The 13,121-nt window shown below is 53.3% G+C and overlaps 1 protein-coding gene across 1 annotated transcript in view; it reads right to left on the reverse strand.

Annotated features, from left to right (window-relative positions):
* The window catches only part of CACNA1B (calcium voltage-gated channel subunit alpha1 B), a 137,926-nt gene that overhangs the window by 94,049 nt on the left and 30,756 nt on the right, over positions 1-13,121 (reverse strand). Inside the window, exons 11-16 of the mRNA XM_058659747.1 lie at positions 7,920-8,129; positions 7,011-7,123; positions 5,266-5,378; positions 3,404-3,535; positions 3,240-3,312; positions 407-524 (exon numbers count right to left, since the gene is read on the reverse strand). Coding sequence (XP_058515730.1) covers positions 407-524; positions 3,240-3,312; positions 3,404-3,535; positions 5,266-5,378; positions 7,011-7,123; positions 7,920-8,129 — 759 coding nt within the window. The remainder of the gene's footprint in view (positions 1-406; positions 525-3,239; positions 3,313-3,403; positions 3,536-5,265; positions 5,379-7,010; positions 7,124-7,919; positions 8,130-13,121) is intronic.

Consider the following 13,121-nt stretch of genomic DNA (forward strand, 5'->3'; position numbering starts at 1 on the left):
TCTACTCAGAGAAAACACACGTCCTCCCCTACGCTGCTCAGGGTGCTTCCCACCCCACCACAGGAAGTGCAGCTCACCCTCCCGCCACACCAAAGTCGGGCCTCTTCTTGCCTCACTGAGGCTGGGCCTCCAGACCCCTCACCAAGGCCAGGCCTCCAACCACCACGCCAAGGCCGGGCCTCCTCCCACCACGCCAAGGCTGGGTCTCCAGATCCCACACCGAGGCTGGACCTCCTCCTACCACACCAAGGCCAGGCCTCCAGACCCCTCCCCAAGGGCCAAACCTCCAGAACCCTCCCCAAGGGCCAGGACCCCTCCCACCACGCCAAGGCCGGGTCTCCAGACCCCAGGTCTCTCACCCACGCTTCTCTGCTCCGGCTGAGTGCCCTGTCCCACCAAAGGATACAGTTGCCAAACAGAGTCAGGACAATGAAGTAGAAGGAGGAGAACATTCCCCTGCTGACTCCACCTTGTGACTCGATCCCATGGTACATTACCGCATTCCAGTCCTCTCCAGTCAGAATCTGCAGAGAGAGCCCACGACGGGCCGCCCCCCATGCAACCAACGCACACCCTGTTGGGGTCAGAGGGCACACAGCTGGCCCCAGAGCCCCGGGCCTGCCCATGTGCATGCATGCACACAGGTTCGCAGATAATGGGGCAGCCCGGGGAAGGACCAGACGCAGTGTCAGACCAAATGGAAAGGGGGCAGCAAGCAGAAGGGAGTGAACCAGAGCCCGAGGGTGGTGATGAGCCAGAGAAGACGGACAGCACAGGCCTGGGGGACACAGTGCCTGAGGTCCTGTCCCAGGGGAGGCCAAGGTCATGTGATCCGGCTAGGCCAGGGAGAACATCTCACTGCGCCCTGACAGAAAACTCAAATCTCTTCCACTCTCATGGTTGGTTACTGAGAGAAGACAGGCACCAACCTTCCATGTCTGCCACTCTCAATGGACACTGTTGGCATCCCCTCCCTTCACACTGGCCCTGGTGACAGCCAGGGCACGTGTCCAACTGCACATGCCAGCCTGCAGTGGCTGCTCCACCCATTTTGCACATGGAGGTTCACTAAGCTGGGCCTGTGAGATGACCACGTTGCCTCTCTACCACCTCCAATGCCCTTTCCTCCTGCCAGGCACCTGAGTGGTCCCCTGGCTTGGGTGCCACATCTGCTCGCATGGGTCAACGCTCACCAGACTTTGAGATGTTACAGTCCTTGTAGCGGTGAGGCACTCTAGCCCTCGGCGGTCTCTCCCAAGCCCTCCCTCCAGCCACTCAGCCCTGAACCACACGGCTGTCCTACTGGACTTGAGAAGCTGTTACTCTTGCCTGCTACCTGTGATGCCTGTGGAGGATACCTCACTCTAATGCCCTGTTTTCTTCTAACCAATGCTTGTGTAGCAGAATGCATGTTTCCTCCTTCGCATCAGCCAGGGAGGCACTGGGCCTCCCTGAGGCAGCTGAGGACATGTGTGCCTCCTGTAGAGGGTGTGCGTGCCAGGCCAGCTTCCTGCTCATGTCACCCAAGAGGCAGACACGGAGTTCCCATTCCCGACTCAATCTATTGGGAGCACTTGAGGAGAAAACCAGAAGTTGGAAGTTCACTTGCTCTCTCATAAAATAAATACATTTTTAAAAAGAAATTCCTCGGGCCCGGCAGCGTGGCCTAGCGGCTAAAGTCCTCGCCTTGAACGCCCCGGGATCCCATATGGGCGCCGGTTCTAATCTCAGCAGCTCCACTTCCCATCCGGCTCCCTGCTTGTGGCCTGGGAAAGCAGTCGAGGATGGCCCAAAGCTTTGGGACCCTGCACCTGCGTGGGAGACCTGGAAAGAAGTTCCTGGCTCCCGGCTTCGGATCAATGCGCACTGGCCCGTTGCGGCTCAGTTGGGGAGTGAATCATCGGATGGAAAATCTTCCTCTCTCTCTCTCCTCCTCTCTGTATATCTGACTTTGTAATAAAAATAAATCTTAAAAAAAAAAAAAGAAATTCCTCTCCATCCCGCAGTCTGCTACCCTTGAATCATTTTATTGAGTTTCCATACCTAGGTTCTGGATTCTGTGCATGCAAGGCTGACAAATTCATTTTCCAGATGAGAACCTGACTTCCTAGACCCATTCTCTCAAGCTCTCCTTGTTTTGGCCATGCCTCCCTGAACACGCCTGACTTCTAGACCCATTCTCCCCTGTCTGTTTCTCAGCCCTTCAATCTCTCCCCTTCAAATAAACAGCCTGTCTTTTTTTTTTTTTTTTTTTGTATATGTGTGCGGCCAGAGCAGGCACTTTTGTTTTAAACATGAGAAGGGAACTATCTTTTTACATTCCTTGAATTTATAGGTATATTGCTGAAAGAACTTCTTAAATATTTAGTGGAATTTACTTACAAAACTACCTGAACTTGGTGACTATAGTAAGAAAATTTTAATTACCCAATTTCTCAGATATTTGGGCTTCCTACTTCCGGGTTTAATTGGTGTTTTTCCACCACACATTGCTCACCTCTTGTTTGCATTTGTGTCTTGCCTCAGGCACACCCTAGATCCCGAGCGCACAAGCACTGTGACCTGCCTCTCAGGCTTCCAAGTCCCTCCTCTGGGACCAACAGCCATCGCCACCAAAACCGCGTGTCATCCCTGTGAGAGCTGTCCCTCGAGACCTATGCTCGTTGCCCTCATCTCTTCCTCATCACTGCCCCTCGTCATCACTGTCCCTTCATCACAGGTCTGGTCCTGGGACCTCCCTGCTCTTCCTCCTTGCCCCCACGGGCTCCCTCTGCTGCCCATTCCAAGCTTCCTGCCTGCTAACCACTGCCAGTCCCCATCTGCGATGCAGCCTCCATCCTGGGTTTTCATCTAGTGCACAGTCTGCCTCTTTCCCTTTTTAATAGCTGCACTATTTCCAGGATTTCTGTTTGGTTCATTTCCAAGCAAACCTGTGGTACCTTTCTCCATCATCCTGTGTTTCTAGGGCTTCCGCAACAAGAACTTTGGAACCCTTTCAGAGCACTCTTGGGAGGTTGCTTTGCTGCCCTGCCCTGCGCAAGTCTGTGCCTTGTTCTTGCTCCCAGCTCATTGTTAGCAAGGGCACATCAGCCCTGTCCTCACCTCAACCCACTCCAGATGCAAGAGTTCCCTGTGAGGGGAGGCCATTTGCCAGGCCTCTGGGAGGCCTGGGAGGGAAGGGTGGTCTGAGCTGCTGGATGCTGAAGGAGCTGAAGGGGGTCTACCGCAAGGAGCCCTACCTGGAAAACGGTGAGGATGGCAGCTGGGAAGGTGTCAAAGTTGGTTGTGGGGGTCTCGTCTTTGAAGTTGAACCTGAGGGAAACAAGAGATCCTGGGAAGAGGCAGCCCCCGGGGCACGGGGTGAGGAGGCACTGCCTACTGAGCCCCCACCTGTGCTACTTACTGGCCCCCAAACAGCTGCATCCCCAGCAAAGCAAAAACCACAATGAAGAGGAAGAGCAGGAAGAGGAGGCTGATGATGGACTTCATGGAGTTGAGCAGAGACACCACCAGGTTCCGAAGGGAGTTCCAGTACCTGTGAGCCAGGCAGGTATGGGCAGAGCCAGCAGGCCCGGCCCAGAAGCCACAGTCAGGCCCTCTGAGGTCCCACTGAACTCACGCTCACCCAGGCCCCACATTCACATTGTCTCATACTCACATTGTCTCACACTCACACTGGGCTTACACTCAGACTTGGGCTTCTGGGAGATCCCCAGTGAAGAGGCAAAGTCAGAGCTCTTCTCTGAAGTTCCTAGATCCTCAGTCTGGGGACTCCACTCCTCCAAGATCCCCGTGGCCACACAGGCCAGGGACAAGGGTCAGCACTGTGCAGATGTCACTCCCTGCACCCTCCAGGCCACACAGGTCCTGTCCATGTCTGTGGCCTCACAGATGCCCACTTCTGACAGTCCCTCCCACTGCTTTCCACAGTATTCAAGGAATCTCCCAGGGATGCCCAGGTGCATGACGGCCCCAGGCACCCACGGTCACACGCCTCTTGAGAGACAGGCCACCCTTCCACACACACTGCTCCACTGTATTGGGACGATGGCAGGACAAGCACTATCTCCTCCAGGTTCCCTGGGTTCTCCTGCTGCTCACTGCAGAGGCCTGGTTGTCTGCCATGCACTCTGCAATAAGGTGTGTGAGCAGATGTGGCAAAGGGACCCAGCCTGATCCCCAGCATGTCATGGGAAAGCAGTGAAATCCTGAGGGGCTCCATGCACACTGTGAACTCTGCTGGACAAGCAGCAGCTCAAGGTCCCCTACACATTCTGCCTTCTCCCCTTGCCCCACCACTGGTCTAGGTTTGGACTTGAAGCTGACTGGAAAGATGAACAGAAAGAACCTCATCAACCTTGAGGAGACCACAATGGGGGAGCGTGAGAGGGAGCCTGGCCATGGAGGCAGGTGGCCTCCTAAGTTTCAGGCTCAGAGCTTGTGCTCCTTGGGCACCAAGGTCCAGGCTGGTGGGGACACCACCCAGAATCTCACACAGAGGAATGATGGGAGTCCCGTGAGCTGTAGCTGCCCATGGCACAGCAGCCACAGGCTTCGGAATGAGACGAGCCCATGGCCTCGTGGGAGTCCCTCCTCTGGACCAGTACAGCCTGGACTGTCTGGCACAGCTGCAGCAGAGGCCTGTCATTGTTTCCCACTGCCAGCCCAGTTCTCTCACTGCCCTGATCCAGTCCCTCCAGGGCCAATGAGAGCAGTTCATTTCCAAGTGAAGCCCTGTGGAGGGCAGAATGGACAACAGGGTCAGAGAGACAGAGCTGGGCTCAGGGTCAAGACAGTCCTGTGGTTGGGGGTTGTGCAGGTGCACAGCGGGTTCAGGATGATGGGGTACTGAGTCCACCCTCCCCTCTCAGGAGTGTGGCTGTGAGCTGGGTGGGCAGGGTAATATAAGAACTTTCTTCTGACAACGTCCATCTCCCACCAACCACAAGGCAAAACCACCTTGGCAGTGCTAGTTTAGGAGACAGCAAGAAATCATGGCACAAACCATCCCTGAGTGCCCTGAGCTCCAGGCAGATACAGCCACCACACCTGGCCTGAAGCCGCTCAGTGCAGCCAAACCTGTGCTGTTCCTAACAGTGCTGCGTGTGCCTGCCTCCAGCAAGCCCGATCGGAAGCCACAGAGCAGGTAACGGTCCCCAAGCCCCTGGGAACAAACCCCAAGTCACTGACTTCCCATGGTGCCCACCCTACACTTCCCCTCCTCAGGAGCCACAGGGCAGCCACAGGGACAAGTGGAAGACTCACTTGGTGACCTTGAAAATCCTCAATAAGCGCAGTGCCCGTAGCACACTGATTCCGAAGGACGTCCCCGGCTTCACAGCTGCCCAGACCACTTCAAAGATGCTGCCCACGATGACCTTCAAGACAGACAGGTAGCCTCAGGCAACCCACATCTGTGTGTGTGTGTGTGTGTGTGACACAGAGAGAGACTTTGCAGCATCAGTGACTGTGCACACCTCGCAGCACTGGTATATGTGCACACCATGTGGCACAAGTGGATGTATGTGCATGCCTTGTGGAATTGGTAAATGTGTGTGAGCACTGTGCAGTGCTGGTGAATGTGCACACCTCATGGCACTAATGAGTGTGTGCACATGCCTCACAGCTCTGGTGACTGTATATGTGCACCTCACAGCACTGGTAGGAGTGTGGGCACACCTCGTGGTGCTAATGAGTGTGTGCGCACACTTCACAGCTATGGTGAATGTGTGTGCACACCTTCTCTGGGTCTGAGTCTCAGCAAGCAGGTGGGGCTATGGGGACACAGGGCTGAGGAAACACAGGGCTGAGATACAGGGCTGGGGAGAAATAAAGCTGAGGGACATAGAAGGCTGGGGAGATAAAGGGCTGGCTGAGGAGACACAGGGCTGAAAAGACACAGGGCTGAGGGAGACACAGGGCTGAGGAGACACAGGGCTGAGGAGACACAGGACTGAGGAGACACAGGACTGAGGAGACACAGGACTGAGGAGACACAGGGCTGAGGAGACACAAGGCTGAGGGAGACACAGGGCTGAGGGAGACACAGGGCTAAGGGAGACACAGGGCTGAGGAGACACAGGGCTGAGGGGATACAGAACTGAGGGACATAGAAGGCTGAGAAGACACAGGACTAAGGAGACACAGGGCTGAGGAGACACAGGGTGAGGGGATACCGTGCTGAGGAAACACAGTTCTGGGGAGATAGAGGATTGAACTCAGAGCTATAAGTGCTCACTCTTGGACCTAACTAGATGACAAAATACTGCCCTTCATGCTAACAGAGAAATGATGAGCAGATTTAGCACTCATGGCCGCTGTCTGCTCTGTCCCATGTGCACAGGGAAAGCAGTGAGAATCTGAGCTGACCCTAAATTGTGCCTCAGCTGTGGATGTGCAGTTTAGGTGCCAGGAACCTTCCAAACTGGGTTGGTTTCTCAAGCTGAAGTTTATCTGTCCTTTGCTGCTTCATACTTGACATACATTTAGGTTCTCCTTCAGATCCTACCCTGTCACCTGTAGCTTGCAGCATTTCCCCACAGTGCCACAGACCCAGATTCTGAGTCCAGCTCCACGATGCGTCTCCCACCTTCATCTGAGTCTGTGGGAGATGGTTTTTTGGCAGCCCCTGCCCGGTCACGCTCTGAGCTCTTCCTACTTCCACGGCATCCTGACCTTCAGATGTTGCTAAAGGGATGCAGGTCCAACTCACCGGAGAGACACTGCCCCAGTGGCCTACCAAGGGGTATCCTGACCTGCTGGGTTTGCTGAAGGGACCCAGGTCCAACACCACAGGAGAGGCACTGCCTTGGTGGACTGCACGGTGAGCAGTCCCACTCGGAAGGTGCCAGAGGCAGGAGGCTGGCCCAAAGGGAAGATGACAGGCCAACCCCTGCAGACCCCGGCCCATGCTGTGTATCCACACAATGAGCCTCTGTATGCATGGCCAGAGAGGGACACGGCTCAAACCCTTCTGCTACTACAGGTGCCCAACATAGCATGCCCCTCACCCCAAAGTCGAAGCAGTTGAAGGAGGATCGGAAGTAGCTCCTGGGCCCCAGGCCATACATCTTCAGAGACATCTCTGTGAGGAAGAGCCCCAGGAACACGAACTCTGCAAAGTCTGAAAAAAGCCAGACAAGGGGGTCAGCATGGTGACTACTGCCTGAGAATAACTCTTGGCCTGTCCTTGCAGGCCTGAGCCTCCCCGCTATAGGATCTCAGTCTAGGACAGAACTACAGGACTGAAAAGGATAAGGAGAGACACCCATCCCACAGGGCTGGATCCTGTGGAGATCATGGGCTTTGTGGTCAACAGGAGGCCACGCCAGGACAGAACCCACCAACCACAGGGCCGACACAGACAGCCATTCAGGCTGCAGCTCAGGGGAAGAGCTTAGTCCCTAGGCTCATGGGGCTCCCAAAGGGACCAGGGGAGGAGGCAGGATATCCTCAGACAGCAAACAAGACCCCTGCCACTGACCCCTGTGGAACACAAGTGTGAACAGCCTGCAGCACACAATGCAGTAGGTAATTTGCTTACAACAACCCCTCCTCTGAGAGACAAAGCCTGCAGACCAGACCCAGCATCTACCGTGGCCAGCAGAACAGCCCTGAGACAGAAAACATCAATGCTGGTCCCTGGACATGGATGGCCAGCTCCAACCATCCTGAGGTTCCTGGACATAGGACAGCAAGTCAGCTCTGCACGTGGGCAATGCCAGATCCATGACCAGCAGAACCTAGGGGAGTCTAAGACACCAAGGCCCTCCTCCGTCACGGCCAGGGCTATGGCCAGGGCCCTGACTGTTCCTTTGGGTGACGCTCTCCAAAGGTGGAGGGCCTGTGGATATGGAGGCTTCATGGGGATGCAGCTTGGTCTAGCCCCCAGGCCCCCAGAACCCCAACCCCTCACGCACACAGTGCTGTGGTGAGCCGCTGTGGTTGGTTGTAGTGCACCATAGCCACACAGAGCGTGTTCAGTGCCACGACACACAGCACTGTCCAGTAGAAGCTCTGTGCCTTCACCATGCGCCGGATGAAGAAACGGAACATCTTCTCCTTCCTCCGGAAGTATGACGAGCTCTCTGTCTTCCCACTCTTCAGGCTGGCACGGGCAAAGGGGGACCCTGTAGGATGGGGGCCAAGTAAGAGCAGGAGACCACAGATCCAGACGTGCCCTCCAGGACACCAGTGCAAAGCATGTGATAGCCATGGGCCATGGGCCTGTGTGGGAGCCAGGGGCCTGGGAGGATCCTCTCCCTGCATGCTTAGAGGTCCTAAGGGGTACCCGGGTCTGCTCCTGAACCCGTTTTCTCCGGTTTGGGAAGAGGAGGGTAGAGGGGCACTGCAGCACCCTGTGTGTACACTGGGGGGGGTGGCTGGGCACTGCTCCTCGCTGAGGGTCTCCAAGTAGGTGTGACCCCTGGGCACTGTGCCTATCACTCAGGGTCTCTAAGCGGGCATGTGCCCTGGGACATGGGAACCCGAGGTGTGCGCAGGTGGGCACCCCCAACCTCAGCGCACCCCAGGAGCATCATCAGGCTGCTGCCTTCCTGGCTGCACTGACACAGGCCCAGGGTCACGCAGACAGCTCCAAGCAAGCAGCTGGGTCGAAAAAGGAGCCATTGGCACAGCAACAGGGCCAAGGAGTCTGTGAGGAAGTCTGTGGCAGCCCTGGATGGCCTCCCAGAGCTCAGAGGCATAACCTGGCACCTGGGATGCAGACCAAGGCAGAGCACAGAAGAGAGGGCCCTTCCTGCAGTGCAGGACACAGACACAGCCTCGGTCCTGGCCCAGATGCCCCTGAGGTAGCTCGGCCAACCCAGCTGGAGACTGCAGCTCAGGCCACATGGACCCCTGCTGAGTCCCTACGGGCTCCAGGAAAAGGCAGACACCTCAAGAGTGGCTGTGCCCACCCCACTGCATGGCAGCCACAGTGTCCACCTGGTATAGAGTCAGGCCAGACAAGCACTCCCTCCGAGGGCTTTGGGGACCTGTTTCCCAAGGGCAGTGTGCCGGAAAGCAGCAGCTCCAGCCCAGTCTGCAGCAGAAGTCACAGCTGGGTGAGGAAACCCTGAGCGGCAGGACCCAGGTCTTTCCAGGCTTGGGGGACTGGTGCATTCTTATTTTAATCAAAGCAGAGTACTTGAAGAATAAAAAGTAAAGTACTAAGGAGCTAGGAAGATATTAGAAATTCAGGAAGCTGAGAACAAAGAGAGACTACAATGAAAGTGACATATGAGGCAAAAAAGGGGGTTCACTAGTTAACAGAGACCGGTCAGTGATGGCTCAGGGATCACTAGTTAACAGAGACCGGTCAGTGCTGGCTCAGGGACCACTAGTTAACAGAGACCGGTCAGTGATGGCTCAGGGATCACTACTTACCAGACAGCCTGGTCAGTGCTGGCTCAGGAATCACTAGTTAACAGAGCCCAGTCAGTGATGGCTCAGGGGTCACTAGTTAACAGAGAGTCCGGTCAGTGCTGGCTCAGGGGTCACTACTTACCAGAGAGCCTGGTCAGTGCTGGCTCAGGGATCACTATTAACAGAGCCTGGTCAGTGATGGCTCAGGGATCACTACTTACCAGAGAGCCTGGTCAGTGCTGGCTCAGGGACCACTAGTTAACAGAGACCGGTCAGTGCTGGCTCAGGGACCACTAGTTAACAGAGACCGGTCAGTGATGGCTCAGGGATCACTACTTACCAGACAGCCTGGTCAGTGCTGGCTCAGGAATCACTAGTTAACAGAGCCCAGTCAGTGATGGCTCAGGGGTCACTAGTTAACAGAGAGTCCGGTCAGTGCTGGCTCAGGGGTCACTACTTACCAGAGAGCCTGGTCAGTGCTGGCTCAGGGATCACTATTAACAGAGCCTGGTCAGTGATGGCTCAGGGATCACTACTTACCAGAGAGCCTGGTCAGTGCTGGCTCAGGGACCACTAGTTAACAGAGACCGGTCAGTGCTGGCTCAGGGACCACTAGTTAACAGAGACCGGTCAGTGCTGGCTCAGGGGCCACTAGTTAACAGAGCCTGGTCAGTGCTGGCTCAGGGACCACTAGTTAACAGAGACCGGTCAGTGATGGCTCAAGGATCACTACTTACCAGAGAGCCTGGTCAGTGCTGGCTCAGGGACCACTAGTTAACAGAGCCCAGTCAGTGATGGCTCAGGGATCACTACTTACCAGAGAGCCTGGTCAGTGCTGGCTCAGGGATCACTAGTTAACAGAGCCCAGTCAGTGATGGCTCAGGGATCACTACTTACCAGAGAGCCTGGTCAGTGCTGGCTCAGGGATCACTAGTTAACAGAGCCCAGTCAGTGCTGGCTCAGGAATCACTACTTACCAGAGAGCCTGGTCAGTGCTGGCTCAGGGATCACTAGTTAACAGAGACCGGTCAGTGATGGCTCAGGGATCACTACTTACCAAACAGCCTGGTCAGTGCTGGCTCAGGAATCACTAGTTAACAGAGCCCAGTCAGTGATGGCTCAGGGGTCACTAGTTAACAGAGAGTCCGGTCAGTGCTGGCTCAGGGGTCACTACTTACCAGAGAGCCTGGTCAGTGATGGCTCAGGAATCACTAGTTAACAGAGCCCAGTCAGTGATGGCTCAGGGGTCACTAGTTAACAGAGAGTCCGGTCAGTGCTGGCTCAGGGGTCACTAGTTAACAGAGAGCCTGGTCAGTGCTGGTTCAGTGATCACTAGTTAACAGAGAGTCCGGTCGGTGATGGTGCGGGGACTAGGACCCCCGCAGCCCATGGTGGCCCAGATAAAGCTCCCAGCTCCTGACTCCTGTCTGACCCAGCCTGTCTGTTGTGGGCTTCTGGGGAGTAATCAGCTCTGTCTGCCTCCCTCCCTCTTTTCCTTCCCTCTCTCCTCTCTCCCTATCCATCACAAAGCCTTTCAGATAAATGAACAAGAATAAACAAACTAAACACTCTGCTAGGGGCTGTACTCCACCTTTGGGTTTGGCATCCCAATGAGAGCCCATTGGAGTCCCAGCTACTCCACTTCCCACGCTGCTCCCTGCTTACGACTTGGAAAAGCAGCGGAGGATAAGGCAGATTCACAGGGTCTTGTATCCACATGGGTGACCCAGAGGAAGCTGCTGGCTCCTGGCTTCAGATCGGCTCAAATCCAGCCTTTATGGCCATTTAGAGAGTAGACCAGAGGATAGAAAATCTCTCCCTCTGTTTCAACTAAACTTCTTTTTTTAAATTAATTAATTCATTTTCTTATTCCATGATACAGTTCTATAGGTTCTAGGATTTTCCTGACACCCTCCCCAAATCCCCCCACTAATTTCCCCCACATCATTACAATAGTATAGCCCTTCATCATCAGTCATAAGTCCATCATATTGCTGTTTATTCGTCCTGACATTGTAGGCATGGACAATAGCAGAGAGCCCAGCATCCTGTTACCAACATACATTCAACAGTAGGTGAAAGTCTCTACTACACAGTTATTATACATCCCTTTAAATGAAAAACCATAAAAGAAAAGCAGAGAAGAAAAGAATAAAAGATAAAGAAAAGCATAAAAGATAAAGAAAAGCATAAAAGATAACAGAGAAAAACAGAAAACTTACAACAACATAAAATTAAATAACATGTTACTGAATGACCAATGTATCTCTAAAGAAATGAAAAATCAAAGACCTTCCTGAAGCAAACAATGCTTTTGTGTGACCTATGAGTCAGGGAAGAAGTTAATAAGAAAAATAAAAACATTTTTCAATGAATGAAAATAAAAACAAAAATATGAAACCTCCTGAGATGTTTTGAAAGAGCTATTGATCCCATATTTTGCAAGAAGGTTGCCTTATATCAGATAGAACATATGATATTTGTCCTTTTGGGATTGAATCATTTCACTGAGCATAAGGATCTCTAGTTTGGACCATTTGCTTACAAATGGTAGAGTTTAATTCTTTTTAATGGCTGAGTAATATTCCACAGAGTAGATGCACCAGTTTCTTCATCCACTCCTATTTTGATGGGCATTGGATTGTAAGAAGCAAGACCCCCACCTGTCACCTTCTACAAAAATCAGCTCTAAATGGATCAAGGACCTAAATCTGCACCCAGATCCATCAAACTGTTAGAGGAAAACATAGGAAGCACTCTCCAAGATAGGAGAGTCTTCTTAGAAAGGTCACCAAAGCACAGGCAGTTAAAGCCAAAATAAACAAATGGGACCACATCAAACTAAGAAGCTTCTGTACGGCAAAGGAAATGACAAAGTGAAGAAGCAAACAAGAGGATTGGAGCAAGTCTTGGCACGCTACACACTGACACGGACAGCAATCCAGGGTCTGCAAAGAGCTGCAGAAACCCAACAACAGCAACACAACCAACCCTGTGAAGGAATGGCTGAATGAAATGAAAAGATATTTTTCCAAATAACAAATTCAAATGGCTAATAGACATGAAAAAGTGCTGAGGCTCCCTAGCTGTCAGGGAAACACAAATGAAAACCACATTGAGGTTCCACCTAATTCCAGTGAGATTGGCCTACATTCAGAATTGTAGTAACAACACCTGCTGACATGCGTGTGGGGAGAAAGGCACCCTCCTTCACTGTTGGTGGGAGTGTATGCTAGTACCACTACTATGGAAGTGAGTATGGAGAGTGCTAAGAGAACTAAAAATTGATCTGCCATGTGACCCAGCTATCCCACTCTGGGAATATATCCAAAAGAAATGAAATCTGGGGCCTGCTGCAATAGTGTAGTGGCTAAAGTCCTCACCTTAAATGCACCGGGATCCCATATGGTCGCCGGTTCTAATCCTGGCAGCCCTGCTTCCCATCCAGCTCCCTGTGTGTGGCCTAGGACAGCAGTTGAGGATGGCCCAAAGCCTTGGGACCCTGCACCCACGCGGGAGACCCAGAAGAGCTCCTGGCTCCTGGCTTCGGATCAGCTCAGCTCCAGCCATTGCACTCACTTGGGGGGTGAACCATTGGACGGAAGATCTTCCTCTCTGTCTCTCCTCCTCTCTGTATATCAACCTTTCCAATAAAAATAAATAAATCTTTTTTAAAAATTTAAAATATTTATTAAAAAATGAAATCTGCATAATCCTATATTCACAGTAGCACAATCTACAATAGCAAAGACATG

This window comes from Ochotona princeps, unplaced genomic scaffold (assembly GCF_030435755.1).
Source record: "Ochotona princeps isolate mOchPri1 unplaced genomic scaffold, mOchPri1.hap1 HAP1_SCAFFOLD_138, whole genome shotgun sequence".
NCBI lineage: Eukaryota > Metazoa > Chordata > Mammalia > Lagomorpha > Ochotonidae > Ochotona > Ochotona princeps.